General features: G+C 42.8%; 1 protein-coding gene across 1 annotated transcript in view; it reads left to right on the top strand.

Moving 5' to 3' along the window:
- Positions 1-26,586, top strand: part of CPNE4 (copine 4) — a 572,759-nt gene extending 546,173 nt beyond the window's left edge. Inside the window, exons 11-16 of the mRNA XM_079922482.1 lie at positions 3,024-3,157; positions 10,485-10,539; positions 13,546-13,597; positions 16,164-16,297; positions 21,766-22,002; positions 26,415-26,586. Coding sequence (XP_079778608.1) covers positions 3,024-3,157; positions 10,485-10,539; positions 13,546-13,597; positions 16,164-16,297; positions 21,766-22,002; positions 26,415-26,549 — 747 coding nt within the window. The 3' untranslated portion in view covers positions 26,550-26,586. The remainder of the gene's footprint in view (positions 1-3,023; positions 3,158-10,484; positions 10,540-13,545; positions 13,598-16,163; positions 16,298-21,765; positions 22,003-26,414) is intronic.
- The last annotated feature ends 1,193 nt before the right edge of the window (positions 26,587-27,779 follow it).

Raw genomic sequence — 27,779 nt, 5'->3', positions numbered from 1 at the left:
AAGAGATTAACTCCCACTGTTCTTCATACACACACACGCGCACAAACACACATATACACACACTTTAGTTGCCGTTTTCCTACCTTTTGCAGTTGCTTTGGTCATAAAGTGTTGTTCATTTAAGGTATTTCTTCTCTCCTAAATTACTGTAGTTGCCTCCTGGTTAATATCCCTACCTCCAGGCCAAATCTCCTCATCCTTCATAAGAATAAAACATGCCCACGAGATGTCTGGACATCCCAGTCACAGACTTACTCATTCTCTTGGGTATATAATGATATGATGAAGGAGCAGAGTCTTTGGAACCATATAGACTTGGGTTTAAACCCAGCTCCATCCCCTATGACTTTGTGACCTTCATCACCTTTGAGCATCAGATTCATCAATAAAAAGGAATAATAATCTCTACCTCCCAGAGTTTTTATGAGAATGAAATAACACAATGCCTGTAAAGCTGCCAGTGCAGGTGTCTGACACATAGTAGGGTTTCAACAGAGGTTACCCCTCCCTTCTTCCCTTTTTTGTCCAAAGTAAGGGCATCTAAGCATTGGGGGAATACTCATATGACCTTTTTTGAAACACTTAGTATTATATTAGCGTTTTATCAGTTTGTACTCCCTTATTGAAAACATCTGGAGGTTCTGAAAATAGAATTTGAATCCTCCTTAAATTTATTTTCAACATAGTCCTGTGGAGGGGTGAGGAAGAAAAGGGGAAAATTCAGTGATGAAAGAATAACTTTACAAAGGAACAAAAGAGAGGTTGTTAGTGAATTACTGTTAGTCAATGCTTTTTCTCTTCCAGTTACTTTGATCTGATTGCAGGCTTACAATATAAGATGAGGTGACATTTTTTTCCATCAATGTTACTGAGTCTGGTCTTTCAGAAGCAGACACAGAGCACGTAGCCCCTTTCCTCTGTCCTTCCAGAACTAGCATCCCACCTTAAATCCAATGAGATATTCCAGTGGTTTGTTATAATGGAATTTTGTCAAATGTTATGCAAATAGCATTTGTCATTCACAAGATCATAAGAGAAAATAGAGCCTTTCTATCATCAGTCAGCCAGTGAATGGATTCTGTTGAGCTGGGTGCACCATGAACATTCCTTTCTTTCCCTACAACTCCTTTCATTTTAATCCCTCTCTCCCCACTCTCCACCTCCAAGATTAAGCATTTCTTTGGAGAGGTGTTTGCTAGGTTAACTTTCATTGAATTGGTGATGATATTAGAAATCAGAAGAAATACACCTTCCCGTTTTAGCACCACCCCCAGGTTAAAGAATTTTGTTGTTGTTGTTGTTAAGAAGTGTCCTGTGTGGGACTTCCCTGGTTGTCCAGTGGTTAAGAATCCACCTTCCAATGCAGGGGATACAGGTTCCATCCCTGATGGGGAACTAAGATCCCACATCCCTCGGGGCAACCAAGCCTGCACACCACAACTACTAGCTCATGCGCTCTGGAGCCCACACGCCACAACTAGAGAGAAGCCTGCGCACTGCAACGAAGACCCAACACAGCCATAATTTTTTAAAAAATTGTCCTGTGAGTCAACTTTTATTTAGATAATGATGATGTAGGGGGTCAGAAAAAAACTTAAGTTCAAAGATAATGCCCACTAGGTGGCCAGACAGAGGTTTCTTTTCTCTACTTGCCACTGACAATGCTGTAGACTTCAGGCGTCTTCTCTGTTGTGGGTGGGTTTTTACATGAATGAGCCTTACACAGAGCTGCTTCTGGCAGAAATTTTATTATAACCACTTCAGCATCTCTCTCTGCAACTGGTCACTCATGAAAATAGTGGCTTTGTTATACAGACCACATCTTTAACACAGAATTTAGTTTTGAGGGAGTTTAGCTAGGTCTCAGAGATGGAATCGTCCTCCCCGGAGAGCACTAAGGACTCTTCTTAGTGAATTACAATATTCCACCCTTACCCTTGCTGCCTGGTGATGTCGTGGATCAGATGCTGGGTTTTCTAACCTGGACGTCAATCTCAAGTTCTGTTTTGGACAAGGAGGAAAGAGGGCATAGGGGAGAGGGAGGTTGAAGACTATAGAAATGGCCTCAACCAAATTAGTAACTAGTTTTTTTTACTGAAGTATAGTTGATTCACAATGTTGTGTAATTTCTGCTGTACAGCAAAGTGACTCAGTTATACATATATATATACATTATTTTTATATATTCTTTTCCATTATGATTTATCACAAGATATTGAATATAGTTCCCTGTGCTATACAGTAGGACCTTGTTGTTGATCTATCCTATATATAATAGTTTACATCTGCTAAACCCAAACTCCCACTCCATCCCTCCCCAACACCCCTTCACCCTTGGCAACCACAGGTCTGTTCTCTATGTCTGTGAGTCTGTTTCATAGATAAGTTCATTTGTGTCATATTTTAGATTCCACATGTAAGTGATATCCTATGGTATTTGTTTTTCTCTTTCTGACTTACTTCATTTAGTATGATCATCTCTAGTTGCATCCATGTTGCTGCAAATGGCATTATTTCATTTGTTTTTATGGCTGAATAGTATTCCATTGTATATATGTACCACATCTTCTTTATCCATTCATCTGCGGATGGACATTTAGGTTGTTTCCACGTCTTGGCTATGGTGAATAGTGCTTCTATGAACATAGGGGTGCATGTATCTTTTTAGAATAGAGTTTGTCTGGATATATGTCCAGGAGTGGGACTGCTAGGTCATATGGTAATTCAATTTTGAGTTTTTTGAGGAACCTCCATACTGTTTTCCATACTGGCTGCACCAATTTACATTCCCACCAACAGTGCAGGAGGGTTCCCTTTTCTCCACATCCTCTCCATTATTTGAATAACTAGTTTTTAAAGCTGATGAATTTCTTCTCTAACTCTGCTTATTGGCAGGTGTGTAACATACTGCTTCCCCACACACACACACACCCCGGCTGTGTCTCTCTCAGGGCTAATCACAATTCCTATGAAATATGTTCATTTTAAATCAAATCCACCCATTTGCCTATCTTCTCTTCCAGGTAGCTATAGATTTCACGGCTTCGAATGGGGACCCCAGGAACAGCTGTTCCCTGCACTACATCCACCCCTACCAGCCCAATGAGTACCTGAAGGCCTTGGTAGCTGTGGGGGAGATTTGCCAAGACTATGACAGGTATGAGACTCCCCATCTCTGTGGGTTCCTGTGACCCTTGCCTGACCCTGGGCCAAAGAATGGAAATGAAGTTATGCTGAGGCTCATGAGAGGACAGAATAAAGCTTTGTCCCAAATGTGTTATCCTCTCCACACCTAGAGAAACTGAGTTCATGCCAAGCCTACACTGACCACCAAAACAATCCTTTCTTAGCTTTCTTCTCTTACTTGGCTGGCAGGACCACTGGATAGCGATTTTGGTTTCCCTTTTGTAGTTTCAGTATGTGCCTTGCTACTCAAAGTTTGGTGCATGGACCAGCAGCATAACGTCACCTAGGAACTTCATCAAGTCCCACTTGAGAATTTGAATCAGCATCTGCATTGTGACAAGATTTCCAGATGATTCATGTGCACTTTGGAGTTTGAGAAGCACTGGTTTATTAGGCACTATTCTATCTGATCCTCACATTAAACATTCTGTCATGGGTGTTGTTTAACAGAAGAGGAAAACTGTGCAGGGAGGTGAAGTGATCTGTGCTCTGCTCCACACCCAGGGGCAGGATTTAAACCCAGATCCAGCTCATTCCACAGTGTAAGCTCATAATAGTGGGGTTTCATGGACCTCAAAAGCTGTTGGTAACTTTAACAGAAGGTGTGTGTGTGCCCACGACAGTGTGTGTATGTGTTTGTAAGTCTGTATAGAAAACACGATTTTGAGATCAGATCAGTATTACATTTATTTTTACTTGATAATGAATATTGACCTTGCCCACCAAGAGAATTCCCTGTAAGAAGTGATTTACATAAATTACATTGAACTGAATTTATTCTGCCTTCCAGTATTTCCAGATTGAGGTGAAGTTGTTCACATGTTTGATCAAGAAGGCTCTTTGAAATAGAACCAGTGTAAATATAAATATGGGTAAATCTCAGTTGACAGCCTGGTATGATTGTAATATAGGACTAGTTAGTAATGAGCAGCAACTAATTGACCTATTAAACCAGAAAAATAAAGAAAGTGACTCTGTCCTCCGGTTTCAGGGAGATTTCATGGAATAGCCTGATTTCTGTTCTTTCTAGTCTCATAATTGGTTATAAACGATGATAACCTGATACTCAGGCACCACAGGGAGTGACACAACCTAGTGACCAGAAAGTGCAGAGAAACCAAAAGGACAGGTAATAGGAAAGCTTCCAGCAGTGGACTTCCCACTGGCGAGTCTCTGGATTCATACTGTTCATCACCAATAACTCAGATGGGTGTGTGGCCAGTTGGGGATGAATGAACAGGTACAGTCAAATCAGACAGCTCTAAACACAAGGCCCCTGCTAACACTTCCTCTTTTCCACATTTGGAACAGAGGGCAATAATAACATTTTTAATTACCTTGTTGAAATGATACTTGTACTTAACCTTGAAATATTGTCTGTGAAGACAACTTGAATCTCAGCTCTGATTTCTTTAGACCCCAATTCGGGGAGGTTCTTAGAGGGGCTCGTGTCATATGGAGACTTCTACCAAGGAGGGAAAAGATGGACATATTGCATCCCCAAAACAACAAAACAGTAATTCTCTCCTTTCTCTCTCTCTCCCTCTCACATACACTCTCTCACACACACACACACATACACACACAAGTGTGTCCATATGAGAGAAGAAGGAAGAGAGGGAACATCTTCTGGATTCTTAAGAACTTTTAAATGTTGAAATTCTCATAAAAGAGGTAAAGTAGGTAAAAGCACTTAATACAACACAATAGCTGCTTAGTAATAAAGTTGACTCTGCAAGGCACAAGGCAGTGTCATAATGAATTCCAAAGAGGAGATTTGGTGAGCTGGCCAGAAATTAAGATGCTGACACCCAGAGCCCTTGCTGCGGTTCTGCAGCAGATTTACTGGACAAGCTGCAGAACTTCTGTTTCCTGATTACCTTGCATGAAAGATGCAGATACAACAGTCAGAGGGACCTGCACATCTTTTAGAGCTGTTATCCCTTTATAACGTGAGCCAGACAAAGCCTGGGGAGGATTTTGTATTCCCTCAAAAATACAGATTCATTCTAAAAGTAAGAGATGACACTTTTGGGGTTACATGAAGAATCATCGCAAGTGATTCTTTTAAAAATTTAAAAATAAAATACCAAAGTTGTCAGCCCCAACTGGCCAAGAAAAACAGTTTCTTCAGCTCAGTGGAGCTTTTATATTTTTCATATAAAAAAGGCACCTCAGCATTGAAATGGGCACACTAATGGCTTCTTGAAAACTGACAAGGTTCCACCGCTTCTCCTCTGTGTGGGTGGAAAGACAATAGACAGGAAGTCAGGACATTTCAAGTTGGGGTTTTGGAATTAATTTATTCTTGCATCAAAGTCAGTGAGGTTGTTGCTCAAAAAGAAACACTTCAATAAAAACTGACAGAAGGCGCCGTTCCCCCTCCTGCAGCGACACGGAGATTTTTAATCCCCAAGAGGCTTGGAAATTCCTCCCAGCCTCTGACAGCCAAGGGTTTTCTTCCTGCCTTGTACAGTCACTGTTCACAGGTCATGATGAGCTGATCCGTGAAGCTGAACAGCTTGAGAGACGCGTGAAGCTCGGAGTTCTCAGGGTGGCCTTGAGGGGAGACCAGACTCAGGTCCTGAGCCTGGAAGGCAGCCCTGCCAGCCCATTTTCTATGCACCTCTGAGAGAGAGAGACCCCTGCCCTCTCTCCCCTCCAGCTCCCCAAGAGTGTTCGCTCACAAACGAACTCATCTGTTCCCGGTTCGTTGTAGCCCTTCCCCAGCTCCTACGAACAACCTGGTCTCTTTAGGCTGCTCAAGACCAAGATGGTATCCATTCCTTGGGCTCAGCAGAGATGTGAGTCTCTGACCACGTGCCATGTCCCTCATAGAAAGACTGGTCTAGCTGCTACCAAGAGAGTATGAATATGGTACATTGCTCACAAATACAGACTGACGTTTAATAGGCTTGGCCACCCCAGAATAAGGCAGGGGTACTGGAAACCACTGAGGCAGGCGTCTCCTCTGAGGTGTGCTCAGAGCAGTGCAGAGGCAAGGTTAGAACTGACACAGGCATGTTTGAGTGCAGAAGGTTGGGTTAGAAGTCGGAAGGCAGGGTCACATCACAGCGCTACCTTTTCCACTCTGCCAACACCAATCCATTGTTCTCAACCTTGGCTCCACATTGGAACCACTCAGGAAGCCTTAAAACAAGCTGGTACCTGGGCCCTACCCCCAGACACCCTGATTTAATTAGCCTGGTGCACATCCTGAGGATCAGGATTTTTAATTCCAATGGGCATCCAGGATTGAGACCCAGAGTTAAATTGGGAGAGATAGGTGAGATGGAGCAGCTGAGGTCCTACTGGGTGCCAGGCCCCTCACACAGTGCTGTAAAGGCACAGAGAGATTAATAAGCATGGTTTCCCCTCAAGTCGGTCACAGTCTCATGGGAGAGAAAGGCACATAAATGAATCACAGCCCTACATGGCCTATGTAAGGATGGGGACGCATGAGGAAGGAAGGATTAACTCTATCCTTTGTGAGAAGAGAGATTGACAGTCGAGGAGGGCCTCCTGGGGGTGGTGAGTTCTGCTAATTCTGTTATTTGTTGTTATTAGCACATTATTCTGAATCATTAGACCAGACCAACCTCCTATGAAGGGCAGAGTCAACAGGGTCCTGGTGACAGGGGGGCCTGGGTTCAGATCCCAGCTCGGCTCTCTTTATTCTCCTGATGTTATACTGGGCCTTGTTTCCTTGACTGCAAATGAAAGATTTATCTAACTTCCCCTGCAGAGTGGTTGTAAGGATTAGATACAAAAGTTTTGCCTTTTGTACATACTTGATAAGTGATAGAGGCTATTTTCTTTAATACTCTTACACAAAAGGGAAAAGGACTATAGTGTCAGACTTAAAAGTCATTTTGGACTAATGACCTTTAAAATTTTTTGGCTCACATACTCGTAAAAAGAGTGTTAAAACATATAGCCCTCACACACTTTTGCATTGAAATCTAACATTTTCCATCAAGAGTTTAAATAGTGACAAAGAATGAAAATCCTAGTGTAATGTAAATATGGACATTTAAAAATAAAACTCTTACCTAACTCTTGCAAATGCATCCAGCAGAATCTAAATGCCATAGCTATTTGATACCTACCATCGTCCATTTAAAAAATGCGCGAACAATTTCATCAGTTTGAGCTGAGAATTTTGTTTCTTCTTTTTCATGAGCTCATATTTACATTCCCTTCCCCCATAGAACTTCATTCCAATGTATCTTTAAAAATTTGGTTTGAAATTCCTTTATTGATCACTGTATCACCCATGTCTTTAACTAAAATATGAATATAAATTTTTAAGTTTCCAATCTCTAAAATTTACTGTAATGAAAAGATTCAAAGTATTTAAAAATATCTTCTGGTTTTGTTCTTATTATAATCCTTATTAGTGTGTAATTGATCATAAATATTTGTGAAAGTTCAACACCTGATTATTGCCTATAAAAAATAGAAATGAAAAAATCTTAGTGAAACAGATAGTAGGTTATTTTCCCAATTAGCTTACATATCTGTGGATGACTGTTACCTATGACCAGAATGGGAAAATCTAGCATCAATACTAATCCAATTTTTTGTTTTTATCAATGTAAATACTAAGAAAGCTTGTTTTTATAAGTCCGTGGTAATGGAAAGAGTTTGCCTACGAGTATTATGTAATTCTTTCAATTCTAAATTTTATATCAAAAAATTACATATCTATCATCAAAAGGTATTTTTAATGATCTACCACCTGACATCAGCACTTCCTACAATTTTTGTAAAGCAAAAATGAGCAAAACTATCTGACTTACAAAAGGATTTGTTTGCTAGTGAGTCGTTCACATCAGGAAGTGTCTCTTTATTTTCTGCTGTGGAGCTTTTACACTCGGGAGCAACTCACCATGGTGGCTGAGATTCCTAGTGGGTGAGCAGAGGTTAATTGGGAGAGGGGAGGTGTGAATCAGGAGCAGGTATTTCCATCAGAGATGTTCCCAGAAGATGAATTTCAGTAAAGAATACATGGGGAGGTAGAGGAACTGAATACTGATTTCCCTTAAAAACAAAGAAGCCATGCTCTCATATCCCTCGAAGGGCTTTGCATGTCCATGTACCCTAGCTTTAAGACCACTGCTTTAGAGAACAGCCTTCATTAAATGTCTAGTTGTTCTGAAATGCTATTTTGCTCTGAGTTCATCTCCATTTCCTTATGGACACAGTCATTTGTCTTTTCTTTTATTAATCTCTTGCTTTAGCCCACTTTTCCTTACCAGGGAGGGTAAAAATGCATCTTCCATCTGCAGGTCATCTGATCAAGTTCTTTCCCTAAGAAGTTCAAGACGTCAAGCTCACTGCCACTGAAGACCCTGGGCTCTTAGATAGTATTTTATACTATTTTATTCCAATAGTAAGAAATACTGCCTTCAGCAATGTGGTGATCTGCCCTGAATTTTCCAGGTTGGAAGTTTCTACCAATCAAGTCCTCAATAATTGCTAAATGACCCCTTTACTCAGTGCTGCTGAATCCTATCTTAAGTTCCCTGATGTGTTGGCATGCTGATGCTTGCTTGTGTGCTCAGCTTGCCTTCCCTTGCCTCTTGCATAATAAGACTCCTCTCTTCCTAGTTCTATTTCTAATCAGGGAAAATGAATGCTTAAATCTATTGTGCTTAGGCTTGAATTTTTTTCTTTAGTATGTTTATTAGAGTCTTTGTGACTTCAGAGAACTGAGACCATCCTGATTCATTAATTATTCCCCTTGTAGGTGAGGCATTTTCCCTACCTCCGTACTCTTGAAACTCGGTTATATAACAGTGCATCATGCTCAGCAAGCTTAAATCCACAAGGGTGGCTTGAAGGGTTAAAAGGAATATCATTACATCTGGAACACTGGTTTTGTGATTAGAAACGGGTGGACTATTAAATCTCACCCCTCCTAAACTTATCAAAGAAATTAAAAAATGTGGAGCCTTCTAGGTTTCTCTGTTTTGACTTCTGAGCCATCCGAGTTGGAAGAAGCAGGACCCATCCTCCACCCAGAACAGTTTTCTTCCAGACTTAACTAGAAAGTACCTCTAAAATCTCCCTTGCTGATTCCTCCCCACATCTGCTCACCCTTGTCTTGGCTAAGAAGGAATTTCTGAGACAAAGTATTTCAATATTTCCAAGGACCAGAAGTATTTTTTTCTCAGAGCTGTGGTTAATCCTTTATAAGATTTTATGATTTTCTATTTATCATCATTAATACCTTTTCTAATACCTGATAGGTGCAATGCCCCACGAAGCCCATATCTACACAATAGAAAGGGAAAGAAGGAACTGGTGATTTTCTGGCAAATTTAGAGGTTGATTTCAGAGAATTCTGGTTTCCCTGTATCTCCCAACCCCTGTCCCAAATTTGGTCAAATGGGCTATATTTTGGTGAAGTTCTATCAAAGCCATCATTGGCTACTGATGACCTCTAAATCAGTTAGATAGTGATGGGTGACGGTCTGGCTTTGATCCTTTGACTTCTCAGCTTGGGACTCCCCTTTTGCATCCAGAGACATTCTGGGATAGCGAGCCCTTATCTGAATTTCCTTTTCTCCTTGGCTGGCTCTGCAAGAACTGCGAAATGGAGGAACTGTTCCAAGAACAAATCTCAGTTGTGTTTTTAATGGGAGAGAAAGTAAAAGGTAGATAGCCTGAGGGGGGCATGCCTTCTTCCAAGAGCAATACTCCAGAGCCCCACTGCAACAATCCCCTGACAGCACAAATTTTGCTTAAGAAGAGTCTTATTTGTGATCTGGTCAGGAGGCCCAGTTATGGGAAGTGCAAGAGGAAATCGCATTTAATGCTGTACATAATCAGTAAGTCATGATGGTATAATAGAAAAGGCATGGGCTTTGGAATCACACAGTGCTCACTGGTAAACACCTTAGGTCATTTTCTTAGCCTTTCTGAGACTCAGTTTATTCATCAGTAAAACAAGAATAATAAGTAGGTGGACCTTCAAACATTGTGTGAAAATTAACTAAGTATGTACATGGCCTAGCATCATATCTGGCATATTGTAGTGCCAATCAATGTTTATTCTTCTCCTGCCCATCGTCTCACCTATAGTAAAGGAAAGCAGTCAAGGGATGAACTTTGGGGATTATTTCTTGATCTTAGTTGCTCACACTATTGCTATCCCCTGTTACCACAGGTAATCAAGAAGCATGGGTAGTCAGTATTTGGCATTGTGACCTATTCTCGCAAAGTAATGCAAGTTCGTGTTTTTCTTCCTCATTAAATGGACAAATGTAGCGACTTCTTTGTTTTAATTTCAGTGACAAAATGTTCCCAGCCTTTGGGTTCGGTGCCAGGATACCCCCAGAGTACACGGTGAGTGAGTGTTTTGCTATAAACAAAGGATGAGTTGGGTTTCCCTCACAGGAGTCTCACTCTTTCGACCTTTGATATAATTATGTAAGGGCCCAAAGAAGCAGAAGTGGTCTTCAGAACCAGTGAGATTAGCTCCTCGGAGCCTCTGTTTTGATGACAGCCAATCTCCTGGTATTCTGGATTGGGCTTCTCGGAGTCATTTCCAAATGAAGTGTTCCATTGTTTAGCTTCTTACAGACATAGGCAGAGACTGTGAAAACACTCGGAAGTTGATCTCCAGTGGCTCAGAACCCATGTATTCAGATCTCCCCTGGAGAAAGACCCTATTGACCATGTTGACAGTGCAAGTCCATGACAGTGAGGTCTACAGACTCCCTCATCCCAAGTCCCTAAGCACCAGTCTTTTGTGGGAGACACAGAAAAATCCTGAAGAAAGCGCTGCTCGGGCTCAGAGACTCTGGAGTTGAAAGGCTCATGTAAAGACACTGGAATCCTATTTGGTCTCGATGCCAATTTCTCACAAAGAAGGCAGAGACTGTACGTGGAGAGATTTGTGCTGCAGTGGAACTGAGGCATTCTCCTATGGTATACCAGATGGCCCTGTGGGATACTCTCCACAGGGGACTCAGCCTCCCAGGTGGGAGAACCTTGGAGAGGAACAAGGCTCCTACTGCGGCCTCAGGAAGCCTCTGAGGTCCCAGCTAAGTGCAAGCAATACCGCCCAGTCATCAATTTCTCTTTTACTGACCTTGTCTGAGCTGAACAGCAGGAGGCAGATGCCAACTTTTGCTTCCACCCCAGAGCCATCAGACCAAGGGCCTTCAGTGAAAGAGGGAGTTCACCTCCCTTTTCCTGCTGGAGTGAGAGATGACGGAGTAGCCTGTCTCCCTGACCTGTCCTCCTCCTTGTTTGCTTTGTAGCCCACACTGGCCTTCCTGCTGACCATGCTACAGAATTCTAGAAGCATTTGTCAGAAATCAGTACATGGTGGGGGAAGAATATAGAACAAGAGTTGTTGACTGGTGGCCTGTAGACATTAGGCCATATTCTATTTGACACACAGTTTTTTTTAAGAATTAGACAATTTCATATAAAATGTCAGATTTCTGGCTTCTCTGGAAAAACTGAAAGGCCTGATAACACTAAAATTCAAAGATTACACATAAAAGTATTAGCCAGAGCTCAGGAGATGCAGTCCCCTTCAGACGGGGTATCAGTTCCTGAATGTGGGCAGGTGGGTGCCCACCTTCCTCACAGAGGTGCTGAGCCTCGAGCCTGGAATGCACCTGGACAACCAGTCCAGCTGCCCTGAGATGCTTGAGTGTCCTCCTCACATCACCCCAGACAGCCTTCCGGTCTCAGCTTGACCCAGCTGGGCTGAGGACAAAGGTGTGCAGCATACCTGGCTCCAGGCCTTTCTGTCCTCATCCCTGACATCTGCCTGGTCGCCCTCCTGAAGCAACTTCTTCTTCGTGCTGTTTGCTAAAGTCCTGATCCCCTGGCTCCACTCTGACTGGCAGCTAACTTATTCCTGCTGCCCTAACAGGCACCCCTTACGTATTCTCACTCTGCTCCCCCAAAGCCATTCAGATACCCTTTTCCATGCCTCATCTCCCCTCTGCCCCAGACAGGCCCTGATGGTCTCAGCAGCTCAGGTGCCCCCCAGAGTGTTTACAAAGTTACCATGACTTACTTCTTGAGGATAAAATCTCAGTTTGCATTGAAACTGAGCCACAAGTACCTCCGCCTTAGTTTGTGCTCTCCTGGGACCTTGCGACAGGGATTTAAGTAGGGAGGCAAGTAGTTTATTTGAGAGGTGGAGGAAACCTCAGTAGAGAGTGGGGAAATGGGGAGAAATCAACATAGGGTTTACTAACAAGCCATTACCAGCATGGACAGCCAGAGCTGAATCCCGGGAGACAATGCAGAGTGCACACAGACCCCAAGGGGTAAGAGACCTGGGATATTGACACACCACCTCCCATCGGCCCATGATGAAGAGCTACTCCCCAGGGACATTACTCCCAGGGGACATTAATTCCCCACCATTTTTAGCCTGTCACTTGGGCAGGCAAAGCAGGCTCTGGAAGCCCAAGAAAAACTTAAGGTAAATAAAGCAGGCGGGATGATTGGCAGTCGGCTGAGTTGCCTGGAAAAGTCAAGGGCAAGGGAGTGTGAGCGAGGCACCAACAGCATCAGCTCTGACCCCCGCTGAGAAAAGAGGGGTCTTTTAACACAATGACCTATTTTCTAGGCCCCAGAGAGTCAGTCCTGTGGGAAATAGCCTTTGAAATAGAAGTCTCAGTAAAATTCCAAGTGACCCAATAAAAATGTATAGATGCCAGGACACCCCTCTTATTTTATCAGGTTTTAGAAAGAAAAAAAGTAAACCACATATTATTTGACCTTGTACATATGTCCTGCCAGGTAGAGGAATTTGTGTTGGAATTATTTCTTTATTACTTTTCCAAAAGCAAGAGTCTATTTTTACCTGTATGTATGTGAAAATCCTCCTGCCTGGCAGCTCTGTATATTACGTTAGAATGAGTCTTAAATGTCAACAGCTTTGCTGGAGCCTTTGTAACCATGGCCATGTCAAGCAGACAGCTTAGGTTATTGAGTTATCATTTTTTAATCACTGGCTCCAAATAGAACTCAACCAAATCTAAGCCTCTGGGCTGTGGACACTTCTATCCAGAAGCTATTTGGAGTTACATTTTTATGAAATATTTTCTTGGATTTTTTTTTTCGTATGCCTTATTCTCCCCCTCCTGCCAGCATTTATCTGATTCTAGAAAATCTCCCTGTCACCTCAACTCCACAGGGAGCTTAGAATCCACCCTCCATCTCAGAGTGATTGTGTAAAGGCTTAAAATGGTTCCTGCTGCTTGACACATAATGAATGTAATGAGCATCTGTTGGCAAACTCTAAGCCCCAGTGCCTCCTTACTGGATTAATGTTGTCATTCTCCTTTCTTCCTTTTGTAAATTTTAATTGGTGTCCAGGTATCTCACGACTTCGCAATCAACTTTAATGAAGACAACCCAGAATGTGCAGGTAAATCACAACGTGAAAGGAAGTCAGTGTTTCACAGCCCTTCCCTTCGTACTTTTCCCATTTTAGTTTCTCTCTCCTGATGCAGTATGTCAGTGATGATTGTCCACAGAGGAGAAGTAGGCTCCCTGGACCCAAATAAACACGCTACTCTGAAGGCCATAACAGAGCAGAGACGTAAGAGCTGGAAAAGACAGAATGCAGAAGAGGTCTTGAGCTTAGAGCAAGAATATTGATTCCAATTCTGGATTCTTCTGGCCAAAAACACCCAAAAACCAAAAAAAATTGAGGGAAGGGTCACGTGATGGGCAGTGATGAGGTACCCCTCCTTCTGCTTTCCAAGCTGTCATCAAGTATTTATTTTGCACAACTTCCTCTCTGTGAAGTAATAAGGAAAGGGGGAAGCGTGGAGATCATGTGACACTTTCATGTTGGCAAAGGATATGCCCTCAGCAACTTCAAACAAGTCACTTCATGGTTTTGTGCCAGAAAGAGCCTTCTCAAAGGCTTTGGTCTGTATTATGTTATTTCCAGCTAGAAATTTCCCAAGACATTCCACAAAATAATGACGATGACTATGATGATAAATTGTATCCTAGAATCATTTCTCCTGATTTCTAAATAATAAATAGAGCCAAGTACACCTGTTGCTATGAAAATGGTAAGACATTTTTGCAGTGGGCTGGTGGAAATGTCTGTGTCTCTCCTCCTTCCTATAGAGGAGGAAGGGGCTGAACAGGATTAATTCAGATCCTGTGGGGGTGTAGAACATCCCGCAGTTTCTTTCACATATTTGGCACTAACTGTCCAAGAACATGATATCAATATCCCCGCGTCTGCACGCAACAACCTATGAGACCAGATCTCCATTCTGCCCTTATTCCCTCTCATCATCCCTCACGCCAAGTTTATTACAGTTTAGGCTTCCCTCATCTCAAACCATTCCCTCTCTTCAACTGTAAGAATGGTTTTCCATCAAAGCAGAATGAAGGACATATCCAGTGTTAACCCATTTCACATCTTAGAATTCACCTGCCTGGTATTTTTGGAAGAGAACTCAGACTTGCTTATCTTAGGCAAAACCTCAAAAACCAAAACAGATAAAGAGCTTCTGTTCAGCATCACTTAACTTCAAAACCAGGCTATGTAATGATTTGGCACCTGTCTTTAGAATGGCAGACTTTGGGGCAGGACAAAGAGAATGAAGCATTTTCAGTCATTTTCATACACATTTTGTTACATGCATGTGTATAAAGGCAGAACAGAGCACAACTTGCTCATCCAAGATGCCCAAAATCTGGTTGGCAGGAAGTGGAGGGAAAAAAATCACAGGAGGGGCTTTGTGGGTCTCTCTGGCTTAAAACAGGACCAGTGTGCTGTTTCAGGGTAGAAAGGGGTGCAGGAGGATGAGATGAAACAGGGGAAGAGAGAGGTAACACAGGCACAGACACAGAGAGGACCATTTGAACAAAAATCATAGGTAATGGGACTGTCTCTGTGGGATCGTGGTTAGAACATTCAGTGTGCAGCCAAGACTTACGCTGGGAGGAGCTACACTAGCAGGGCTGCCTCTTCCAGCAGAGCCCACCCATCATGATCTCTTGGATGGAAGCCCCCCTTAAATGAGGGGTGCCCATGGTGATGGACGTCACTCACCTGTACTACAGTGCCCAGCAGATGACTGTGACTGTCATCTTGCTCATTCATCACACATTTGGGGAGCAGCTGCCATGTGCCCGACCTGCCTCGAGCTCATGAGAAAGAAAGTCACAATTCCTACCCACAAGGACTTTAACATTTGGAGAGATGGTTGTGGGTACACATCCTCACATAGGTGGCCCGGGGTGGTTATACTAGAGTCAACAGGATGGTGTGAAAATGAGAGGGATGTTAAAGCTGTGAGCATGGCCCTTAGAGCCAGACACACCTGGGTGTGAATCCTGAGTCTGCAGCAAACCTCTCTGAGCCTCAGTTTCTTACCTGTAAAATGGGTACAATGTTGGCTTCATTACAATAGGAGGATCTAATGAAATCTATTGTGTAAGGTGAGACATAAGGGAGACATTGGTGGAAATGATCGCTTTTGACTTGAACCTTTAAAGAGAATGATTTCAGACCAAAATGATTTCTCTCTGAATTTTAAGTTGTAGGGTTGCAAAATATTCCCAATATGAATTACTTATTTTTGAAAGTGTAGAAAAAGATTTGGGAATACATAGGTTTGTAACTGAGATTTTTTTAATGGGTATAGAATATTCTCTTTGTCATAAAAAGCTTGTTTGTATTCTGTAGCAAACACAATCATTCATTAATAAATTCTTCCCAAGTCAATTTCAAAAAAAAATAAGTAAAATGAATAAAGAAAATTATTTTAGTGGGAGTGGAGGCAGAGATACCAGCCCAGATGTGGTATTTTCTTTTTTATCTTAAGAACATAGATGTGCTATTGATAAGGACTATTTGGGGGAAGTTAATGCTTCATTTGTGTGTGTGTGTGTGTGTGTGTGTTTGATTATAAATATATTCAGGGGGACTATTTAGCTATTGATCTTTGCCAATTCCACCTCAGGGATTCAAGGAGTTGTGGAAGCCTACCAGAGCTGCCTTCCCAAACTCCAGCTCTATGGCCCCACCAACATCGCTCCCATCATCCAGAAGGTCGCCAAGTCAGCATCAGAGGAGACCAACACTAAGGAGGCATCGGTAAGGAGAGAGGTGGTCTACCTGCTAATGGGCATTTACCCATTCTCACCTGGATACTGGCCATAGCACCCATCCCAATCTGACAATAAATTTGCATTTCTACCTGTGTGAGTTTGAAGAAGTGACTTAACCTTCCCCCTGTCCTCAGTCTCCTCACCTGAAAAATAGGGATAATCATGCCTATCTCTGCTGGATTAACATGAGGCTTAGAGATGACATAACTCAAATGTCTGCAATGTTACCTGAACACAGAAGGCCTTCAACAGGGAAAGCCACTATATTCACTGGAGTGTAGGTCATCCTCATAAAACTCATACTCACCTTCAGTTCCTAGGAAGGAAAAAAACTGTCCAAAATTAAGCTTGCTTTCCAGTGTACCCAGACTACAGATGGAAGTGAAGTAAAACAATGGGTTATTCTTCCGCCTGGTAGTCAAGTGAAGTAACACACAACATCACAGTGAAGGTTTATTTCAGGTCCTATTAGTGGTTTTCTAAGAAAAATGCAAACCAAGGTTACAAGGCCAAATAGAGTTTGTTTTTTTCCCCTAATATATTAGACTTAAATATATTGCTGTAATAGCTTTTCTATGCATCATTTTTCAATACCGTCATTATGTCCTATGTCCTTTTTTAGCTGTATGGCATTTTCTCAGATTTAGCAGAATATTGCTAATGTCTGAAATTTTCTCTGTGATTTTATCCTGGGTTCGAAGACACTGAATTTGCATGAAGAATATGATATGCTGCTCCCTTACCTTCTTGTGTGAGCTCATCTGACCCCCTTGCCCTGTGCCTGTGTTCTCAGCTTCTCTTGTGTTAGGATGGCCTGGACCACATTCCCGTCTCATGGCGACCTCTGCTCTGTGCACTGCAGCACACACCTCCCAACTATTAGGGACACTGACCTCATACTTATATTCCCTTTCTCACCTCATCACCTATTTTTCCCTTTCTACTGAAGACTCATTCCTATTAGCAAATAAAGCATGTTACAATATCTCTTGTTTAGGTTCAAAACTCTCTCTCGACACTTTACCCTTTAGGTACTGTCCCTCATTTTACTCTCTTTTACAGCAAAATTCATTGAAAGAACTGCCCATATTCACTGCCTCCATCTCTCCTCCCATTGACCCTTCCACCTGTACCACCCAAACTTTGCTCCCCAACACCCCTGTGAAGACCATGTTTGTCAAAGTCAATAGCATCTCCATCTTGCCAAACCCACAGAGGACTTGAAGCAAATCTGAATCCTCTCAGATGCAAGATTTAGGCATAAGGTTGGACAGGATCAGTATTTAATTTTATTTTTTTTAATCACCAAGACTTCAAATTCAAATACTTCAAATAATACCTTGCTCAGAAACCAAACACATAAAATAGATTTTAAGAAAACAGACTATTTTTTCTAAATATGGGCTGAAGGATGGGGTCCAAACTTGTCTATTCTCCTTGACCCCCTTTATCCCCAAGAGCATCCAAGGCATCCCTAGGGCTCCCCGGAGCCCAGTTTGAACCATCTCAGCCTCCCTGGGGTACCAGGACTCACAGGAGTAAAGAGAATCTGACATAGGTCTGAGTTCTGGACTAATACAAACCAGCATGAGGTTTTGGCTATTACTCAGTCCTCCAGGGACAGATGTGTCTGCTCTGAAAGGACAGGTCAGGAAACAGTACTGGAAGCGTCTAATCCACATCTCCCCAAATAACTCACTCCTATAGGCCAGGAACACTGATGCTTTCCCCCAGAGGTTTCCATTATCTTTTGAACAGTGTGTGGTCTAGGGCCCCTTGTTATCACTGATTGCTAAGGGTCCTAACCTTGAACCTTGTAGGCAAGTGGTGCCAGGAAGTCTGTGGCTGTAGGATTTTCTCCTCAGTTTTGTGGAACTCTTCTAGAAAGAAAAAAATGTCCTCTCCTTATGTAAGCAGGACCTCAAGTACATTCAAAGACTATAATATTTCACCCATGAGCACTTTCCTAGCCTGACTTTGGAAGCAAATGTTACTGCGACCTTTATTGGAAATTTCCATCAGAGTTTTGATCCAACAGTCTGCAGCCTATTACCTTTAGCTAGATTAAACCTGGAAGGATCAGGTTCTAGAATCTTGACAGTCTCTTCAGACCAGAGCTTCTTAACCATTTTTGTTCCATGGACACCATTAGCAGCTGGTGAAGCCCATGGACCCCTCCTCAGAAGGGCCTTTAAATGCACAAAATAAAACATATGTTATAAAATAAACCAATTATATTGAAATGCAGTTAGCAAAATATCTTTAAATGTTACATAGAAGCATCATAAATATAGTAATAAAATTAAATTATGAGAATTTGCGGCTGGCCTAATAATTCTGTAATTTCTAAGTAGTGTTGAAAGTAAATGACACGTTGAGATATTTGCAAACACTGTAAGATAACAGGAACGTATTCTGTGATTTCTATTAGTGACTCAGTCACAAGTACAGTTAAAACTAATTTTATTCGTTAATTATATTTAGAATTGAAAAAAATGGTAAGTTTTAGTTAGAGGTTAGTGAAAATAAAACTTTAATTTACCCCAGTTGCACAGACTGCCTGAATTCTTTCAACTCAACAGTCCGCAAGTCTAGGTTAAGAACCCCTGCTCTAAATGAAAAGCCAGCCACATTCTGCAACCTGTTTTTCAGTGGCTTGCTAGGTAAGAATGGCTTTTACATTTTTAAATGGTTGAAAAAAATCAAAAGGAGAATAATATTTCATGGCACACAAAAGTTATATGACATTCAAACTTGTGTCCATCAGTAAAGTTTTAACGGAACACAGCCATGAACATTCCTATCAAGCACTGTCTATGGCTGTTTTCATTCTAACAGGCAGAGTTATGTCATTGCCACAGACATCATTATGGCCCGCAGAGCCTAAAGTATGTATTAGAGCCCCTGTACAGAAAATATTTTGCCAACGTCCGCTCTAGACCACAACAACTCTAAACTTTCTTGATGTGGTCGTGTGACTGTCAGGTTGTTTGCTCCTGTGGGTATTGTAGGGGGCAGGTAGGGGAGATCCGTGCCCTGGACCATGAAGGTCGAATCAGACAGGAGTTAGGGGAGGGTGGGGAGTGGACGATGAGGGCACAGAAGTGTGATTCACTCACAGGCCCACCTGATCAGGAATCAGGATGAGTCTCCATCCAGGTGTGGCACCTGCCATGGCCTCTAAGGCACACCCTGGGAAGAGTCATTTCTGGTTTCCTACACTGCTTCCCTCCAGCCGCAGGCCACCAAGCTGCCTCCTTCTGTGCCTTCTCCTTGCAACTCCCTAGCTCCTCAATCACTTCACCCAACTGAAACCTTCCTCCAAATTCCCAGGCCACCTTCTCTGTGAATGTATAAGACTTAAAAAGCATAGGTATGGATGAAAATTGACAATTCGAATGAATTTGAAAATTGATCAACTAGAACTAGGGGTAGGTAGTTAGTGGACATGGAACAGAATTAGTCATATATATATATATATATATATTTGTTTGTTTGTTTGTTTTTGTCTGCATTGGGTCTTCATTGCTGTGCGCGGGCTTTCTCTAGTTGCGGTGAGCGGGGGCTACTCTTCGTTGAGGTGCTCAGGCTTCTCATTGTCGTGGCTTCTCGTTGCAGAGCACAGGCTCTAGGCTGCAGTAGTTGTGGCATGTGGGCTCAGTAGTTGTGGCTTGCAGGCTCTAGAGCTCAGGCTCAGTAGTTGTGGTGCACGGGCTTAGTTGCTCTGCAGCATGTGGGATCTTCCCAGGCCAGGACTCGAATCTATATCCCCTGCAATGGCAGGCAAATTCTTAACCACTGCGCCACCAGGGAAGCCCCAGAATTAGTCTTTATATTAAACTGTATGGAAAGCATTCAGGACATGTGACTGTCTTCATCATAGTGTGAATTTTTCTTCTCTCTAATTGCATTTTTGACTGAGTTGTTTTGTTTAAAAACATTTTTTTCAGACTCACAGAGAAAAATGGGAACTCTTTAGCACTGCCAGCCTATATGCAGCTTTCTAAGTGTGAATCTCAAAAACAGATGTTTTCAACATGTGATTATTCTACCTAGCCTTTCACCTTTGAAATGTGGCAACTTGGAATGGTTTCATCATCCCACATTTATTCCCTGTAGATGTAGAACATATTGCAAAGATTACATTAGAAATTCTTTTGGGTTTGGCATGAGCAGCATCTCAGTGACCTCCTTCCCTCCCCTCTCACCTGAGAGGCTGTCATGATGCCTCTAACGACTAAGGACAGTGATGTCCTCCACTGGGCCTTCCCTCTCCAGACCCCGTAACCCTTCCCAAGCCCTTCCTGTGCTGATGAGCATGGAGCCTTCTCACCAATCTCCATCTCAGATGAGTCACCCACCAGCCTGTCCAACCAGGACTTAGAGCAGGAAGAGTCTTCTGCCCACATCCTTGGAGAAGGGCAGCCACCTGCAGGCCACTCATTAGCCCAGGGCACACAGCCTTCAGAGGGAGAGACTGTGACCCTTGCCTTTTCTAGCAGGGCTTTAGCACAGCGTCATCCACTAGAAATACAGTGAGAGGCATGCAGAGATTTTAAATTCTCCAGTAGCCACATTTTAAAAAGTGAATAGAAGCAGGGAAATTAATTTTAATAATATATTTTATTTAACCCAGTATAACTAAAACATTATCATCTTAAGAGGTATTCCATATAAAAATTATTAATAAAATATTATACATTCTTTTTTTTTGTACTAAGTCTTCAAAATCCAGTGTGTATTTTATACTCACGTCATCTCAATTTGGATGCTAAATTACCATGGAAAATACTTGATCCTTATATAGATTTTATAAGTTGATAATTGAGAAAGTGGATTCACTTATTTATAGTTGTTACAAACGTACTTAAAAGATTTCCAATAACTCAATCGGGTATCCACTTTTTAAAGTTAAATTTAAATTCATTCAAACGAAATAAAATGAAAATTTCTGTTTCTCCATTGCTTTCACCACATTTCAAGGGCACCATAGTTACATGGAGCTGGTGGCTATTGTAAATATTAGGCAGCTCGGCTTTAGACTCTTGCAAATCTCCAAGCTGAAGAGGACCGTATGAATGATCTAGCCCCACCCCTCATTTGAGAGATGAAGAGGCTGAGACCCAGAGGAGTTAAGGGAAAATTCCCAGCATCTCAGAGCAAGAGGCTTTGAAGCCAGCCCCCGACTCTTCTGCTGCTCTGTCTACACCCTGTGCTTTGTAACCATCACTAAGGTGATTATTAGAATTAACCTGCAATTACTGTGCCTGCCTTTAAGCTCCATTCATCCCAAGTCTTCAGTGTTTAGGGTTGTCAACACGGGCACTCAGGAAAAGTCAGTTGTCATTTGCTGTGGTCAGTATGCACCGGAGCCGCCGGAGTGTGTAACTGGCTTTGTCCTTGTCTCTCCCACCCCTCCATCCCCATCGTCTCCTGGTGTCCCACCGATGGCAGCAATACTTCATCCTGCTGATCCTGACTGACGGGGTCATCACAGACATGGCCGACACGAGGGAGGCCATCGTCCATGCCTCCCACCTCCCCATGTCGGTCATCATCGTGGGAGTGGGCAACGCAGACTTCAGTGACATGCAGATGCTGGACGGTGACGACGGGATTCTGAGGTCGCCTAAGGGAGAGCCCGTCCTTCGCGACATCGTCCAGTTCGTGCCCTTCAGGAACTTCAAACACGTACGTATATCTCAGGGGCTTCCCCTGGGAGAGCAGAAGCCCCCCCCCCCCCCATTTTTCCACCAGTGTTCGTAGTGAAGCAATGCCAGCTGTCCCTGCCTGGGCCAGGCCGATTCCCACCCAGGACATGTAGAGCTTGGCTTGCTGGAGAAAGAAGTATAACCTGAGTCAGTCATGCTAACTATGTGGCCAACATTTCATTGGAGCTTGGCCTCATCCACAGAATTTAGGGTCTCCAGTGTACCCAGGACTGCCATGTACAGTTGGGCAGGTAGTTCCCTGCTCAAGGTTGCCTGGCTGAAGTAGCAAAGAGCTGAAATTCGGCCTTGGTTCTCCTTGTCAAGCCATGTGCCCTGGCAGAGGTCTGTGTTTGCCTTGGCAAAGTATATTTTCAAAATGATAGAAACTTAAATCCTGTATAAATGTACAGTAAGCAGCATCAAAGATTTATTCAATTCATTAATGAGGGAAACAGCAAGATAATAAAGTTAGTTTAAAGCATGATATTAAACAGTTGTTTGTGGTCAATAGGGGAAAATGCTGGAATAAGTTTACTAAGGCAGAATCAAAACTGGTTCATGACCCACAGGGTTTAAAAAAAAAAAAACTGATTCATACAGTTTCCCTCTGGGATGGCCGTGGCCCTGAAGAGCCCTGCAGAGCCTCCCCCACTGTGTCACAGACAGCCCCCTGTGTTCTTTTGTTCCATGCCCCAGTGAAAGCTCCCACAAGTGTGTGGGCAGTGAGCCTGGGTGACTCACAGAGGGCAACTCAGCTACCATAGCCCATCTTCAACTTACCCAAGGGGAGGTTTCCAAGCCCCCAAGTGGTCTGCACAGGACAGCAAGGTGGGGCATCCTCTTCAAGTTGGGGTGTGCTGGAGCTGAATCGCCCACAGTTGTGTTCATCATTGAAACCACTTGCTCACATGGTGCCCAAGATGGGGGGAGGGTGTTCTTCCAGACTGTGATGTCCCACCCCGTCTTGTCAGCTTGACAGAAGTACCACAGGACTGACCACCACCCACAGCGTTGCCTGAGTGAATAGGGCTCCAAGAGCTTCTCCAAACCACCCTCTCCTCGCCCCCTACAGACACACACACACACACACACACACACACACACACACACACATATGCCACGGGGCCATGCACTGTTGCAGCCTCCACCCCGCCCCTGCTCTCCCTCACACACCTGCAGAGTGCCTGCTGTGTGCCAGCACTGGCACCACAGTGAGAGGAGGAGCCATGGGGCCCAGCCTCCAGGAATTTACTGGAGAACTGCCCGGTTGGGACACAGGTATCCGCAGAAAACTCACACCAAGCGATCTGTGGGCGATTGAGGTGGGCCACCCTGTGGCTACAAAACTTCAGAGAAGCAGCTGGAGCTGGGACATAAGGAGGACAGACCTTGTGGAGTGGGCAGGGAGGTGAGGGGTACCCGCAACAAGGAAGTGCCTGATCAGGGCGAGGAAGGGGGCTCACTCACTGCCCCGCTGCTCCAGGCTCCCAGCTCCCTGTGGTCCACTAGAGCAGAGTACCAGGAGTTTAGCACCCGCCTTAGCTTCCTGAATTTCAAATTAGATTCTGAGAACCATTTCATTATCCAAACTAATCTATTCTGAATTCAATAAACCATAAATAAAACTCAAGGTGAGGCACTGATATCATTTCATATAGCCGGGAACCCATGAATCGCCTCTCTTTTTCTGCTCTGCTTGGTAACTCAGAGCTTCGGACAGGGCAGAGGCTCTGAGCTGTGTGGCTTGGGGCAAGTTACTTAACCTCTCTGTGTCACAGACTTTCATCTGTAAAATGGGGCAAATAACACACACATTGGAAAATTAGAGGTGGGGCTTATATAACGCTCAGCACAGTGCCTGGTGCCTGTAGGTAGTTAATAAATGTGACTTTTATTACTGTTCTTGCCAGCTACTTTCATATTTTTTCTGCCTTATCCCAAGTTAATGGACCTCCAGGCCCTCTCTGCTCCCCAGAACCACCAGCACAGATATGCAAAGGGCGGGAGTATCATTGGGAACTGTGCTGTCCAACACAGTAGCAAAGAGCCACATGTTGTTATTTAAATTTAAATTCATTAAAATTAAATTTAAAAATCAGTTTTTAGTCACACTAACTACATTGCAAGGGCTCAGTGACAGCACGTGTCTGGTGACTACCACATTGGACAGTGTAACTACAGAATACTTTTATCATCTGAGCAAGTTCTGCTTGACATACTGTTCAGGAATATTTTTGTCTTCAAATAACAGCAAATCCATCTCACAGTGGATTACATGAGTGGTTCTTAACCAAGGATGATTTTTCTCCCCAGGGGACATTTGGCAATGTCTGGAGACATTTTTGATGGCTACTTGCATCCAGTGGGTAAAGGCCAGGGATGCTAGTAAGCATCCTATGATGCAGAGGGCAGTCCCCACACAAAGAATTATCAAGTATATCCAATATATCAAAATTGCAATAGTGCCAAAATTGAGAAACCCTGGATTATATAAGTACAGATATACTTTTCTCGTGTAGCTAGATGTTAGGGGCTGGTGGCTGCTGACATTAGTTTTTTTCAATGATTCAATAGTGTCAGGACCAGCACTTAAGAGATTCTTTTTGTTATTCCCTCACAATGATAAAATGGTTGCCATAGCTCTAGGAATCATATTCTAGTTCAAGGAAAAAAGGAAGAAGAAAGAGAAACAGAGCCAGTGATGTCTGTTAAAGAGCTCCAAGAAACACCCCCCAGGAAACTCCCACTTGGGTCTCAAACAATGAAATTGGATCACATGGCCATCCCTAGATGCCAGGGAGACTGGGAAGTCAAGTCTTTATCTTTCTAAACTTTGTGTGAGCAATGACCAGAGAGAAAAGGGAGGAAATGACTATTGTGTCTTCCCCAGTGTAAAAGTGGGCCATGATCTAACACATGACCCTGAGCAGTTATTTATAAAATAAAAGAGCATTCATGGATACCAATGTCCAACATACTATGGCACCTTCAAAATGTGAGCAGTCGCTTTAGAAACACTCCTCACTGTGTTTTCAGATTGTTTTTAAGGTACGTGTCTCTTACATTTTGAGCCTCCTAAAAACTCTGAGATAGAATGAATTCCTGTTCTTTCCTTTCTTGTCTCAGAATATCGGGGCTTAGAAAAGTTGAATGGCTGAGTGACAAGCCACATAGGAAGGAAAGAGCTAGAAACCTGGTCATCTGGCATTTAGTCCAGCCCCCTTTCCTTCAGGACTTTTCCAGAGGGACCTCAAACATTTCTCTCTGCTTCAAATTTTCAACCTCTTCAGTAATTGCTAACAATGAGGTTTAGGCAATCTTATTTGCCCAGTGGCTGGGGAGTTAGTAGTGAGTGCCAGGGTCAGAGGTCAGGCCCAGCTCTGCATGAGTCCAGAGTCCATGCAGAATATCAACCTCTACCTTTCTCTGCCCCAAGGCCTGCAGTGAGTCCATAATGCTGATATAAGAAAGGCTACATAAATTAGCACAGTATTCAAGACTCTCCATCACCTGGCCACAAGCTCATTTTCCAACTGAATGCCCCACCAATCCTGCATCCCCAACACACACACACACACACACACACACACACATGCACTTCCTTTAGAGCCCCATCAGATGACTCACAGTCCCTAGAATGATCAAATGCCAATCCTTTCCTTCTCCTTGTTTCAAAATATACCCAATGTAAATGCCATCTCTTCTTGGAAGCCTGCTGTGATTTCCTCCAAGATGCCTTAGTCTTGGTTTTTTGTGCTCTGGTCACACAGGGTCTGTGACTCCCTAAAGCAGTGCTTCTCAAATTTCAATATGCACAGGAATCACCTAGGCATCAAGTTAAAATGCAGATTCTGATTCATTAGTTCTGGGATGGGTCTAAGATTTTACATTTCTAACAAGCTCCCATTGATGTGATCTGCTGGTCTGTGGGATGTATCATGTTCTGCCTCATAGGAGGGTTAATTTCGGCCCCACCACGCTCCCCTCACATGACTGTAACTTCCTAATGGCAAGAATCATAGACCCTATAAACGCTCGCATAGTGCCTGGAACATAAATAGGTGTATGGATTTGAATGTAAATCAGACACAAAACTGCAAGGCAATTCTTTCTGCCATCCAGTGTTCACCCATCCTCAGATATGAATAGTTTTATATTTTGAAACAGACATGAAAAAATGTAATTATGAAATTAAAGGTTCATTTTCCAACAATCTGACAACTCTTGCTTGGAGTAGACCCTGACAAGTACAGAATGAATGATGAATGAATGAATGAATGAATGAATGAATGGGACCAGCTGCTTAGAGCAGGACTCAAGTCTTTTAGGCTGATTTGGGTCAGATTCCCTTGGCCAGGTGCCAAAGTCACTGTGATTTCTTCTTCCCTGCAGGCATCTCCAGCTGCCCTGGCAAAGAGCGTGTTGGCTGAAGTCCCAAACCAAGTCGTGGACTATTACAATGGCAAAGGGATTAAGCCAAAATGTTCATCAGAAATGTATGACTCTTCCCGGACACTGGCTCCATGAAGTCTACACACTTTTACAGAGTCCTTGAATACTATTCCTGCTGATACTTAATACTTCTATTATCCTGTACTTAAAAAGACACAAAGGTACACATTTAAAAATAGCACGTTTTGGTGATTTTTAACTAACTAACAATTTTTTTTGCATGTGTAGCCCTGAGGCCTGGATCTGCTAAGCCCTTGTATTGTTAAAGACTTTTTACAAAGAAACACAGATAATTATAACTTACTCTTTACATTACAGCATGTCGCCTTGATATAAAATGTTATCTGTATCTGTTTTTTATACAGGTTTGTTGAAATTTTGCTAAATTTCTTATTATCTTTACACTGTAAAGCATTTTGAAACATTTCTTGAACGTTGATAGCCAAAACATATTTGGTTTTATCTGCTACAGGATGAGAGACTTTTTAAAATGGCAGATGCATGGACTGTATTTTGCATGTTTAAAATAAAAAAAAAAAAAACATGCTGTTTTTGCAGTTGTCGGCCATAATTCTTCCCTGCTGAGAATGGTCCCTCCACTGAAAAAGGGGCTTATCCACCTAGAGGTGGTCTTCCTGAAGTGGGTCTGGGGCACCCAATCCAGCACCTCTCAGACTTCCCTGTGTATACAAATCACCAGAGAATCTTGTTTAAATTTTGACCGTGATGCAATAGGTGTGCATGGGCCCAAGATCCTAGAGCTCTGAGTCCCAGATGATGCCAGTTCAGGCCCCATGTTTATGTCACTCCTTAGGAATGACCTCAAAGTGTCTTCAATAGACCCATGACAGTGGAAACTTGTCAACAGCAAATAGCCATGTATTTTATGAATAAATTTGGTACTTAACGGAATTTTTTCTAAGACTTATAGTCTTGTTTCTCTTTTCAAGGCAATTTCTGAACAGTGTTCATGTAAGTGACTTGGCCTCAGGTTAGGAATAGCTCTTTCACAGTCCCATAGAAACATGTGGATCATGGTTTTTAACAGACAAGGAATTAAAATACTTAGACCCTGTTCACCAGAAATAGCTGGTGGTTGTTTCTAACCCAAAACAGGGACATGAGCTTCAATGTCTATGTGCCAGGAACATAGTAAGCAATATGTGTAATGAATAGATAACTATTCAATAGATAGATGCTTAATGAATAAATGGAATACTACTCAAATAAGTGAATGCGTGAAAGAACGAATGAATAGACTTGTTAATGTGCTTCATGATCAACATCAAATCCACTGTAGATTTT

Source organism: Stenella coeruleoalba, assembly GCF_951394435.1.
Source record: "Stenella coeruleoalba genome assembly, chromosome: 5".
NCBI classification, from domain to species: Eukaryota; Metazoa; Chordata; class Mammalia; order Artiodactyla; family Delphinidae; genus Stenella; species Stenella coeruleoalba.
The sequence above is the reverse complement of the archived record's forward strand: the minus strand, read 5'-3'. Positions and strand labels throughout refer to the sequence as shown.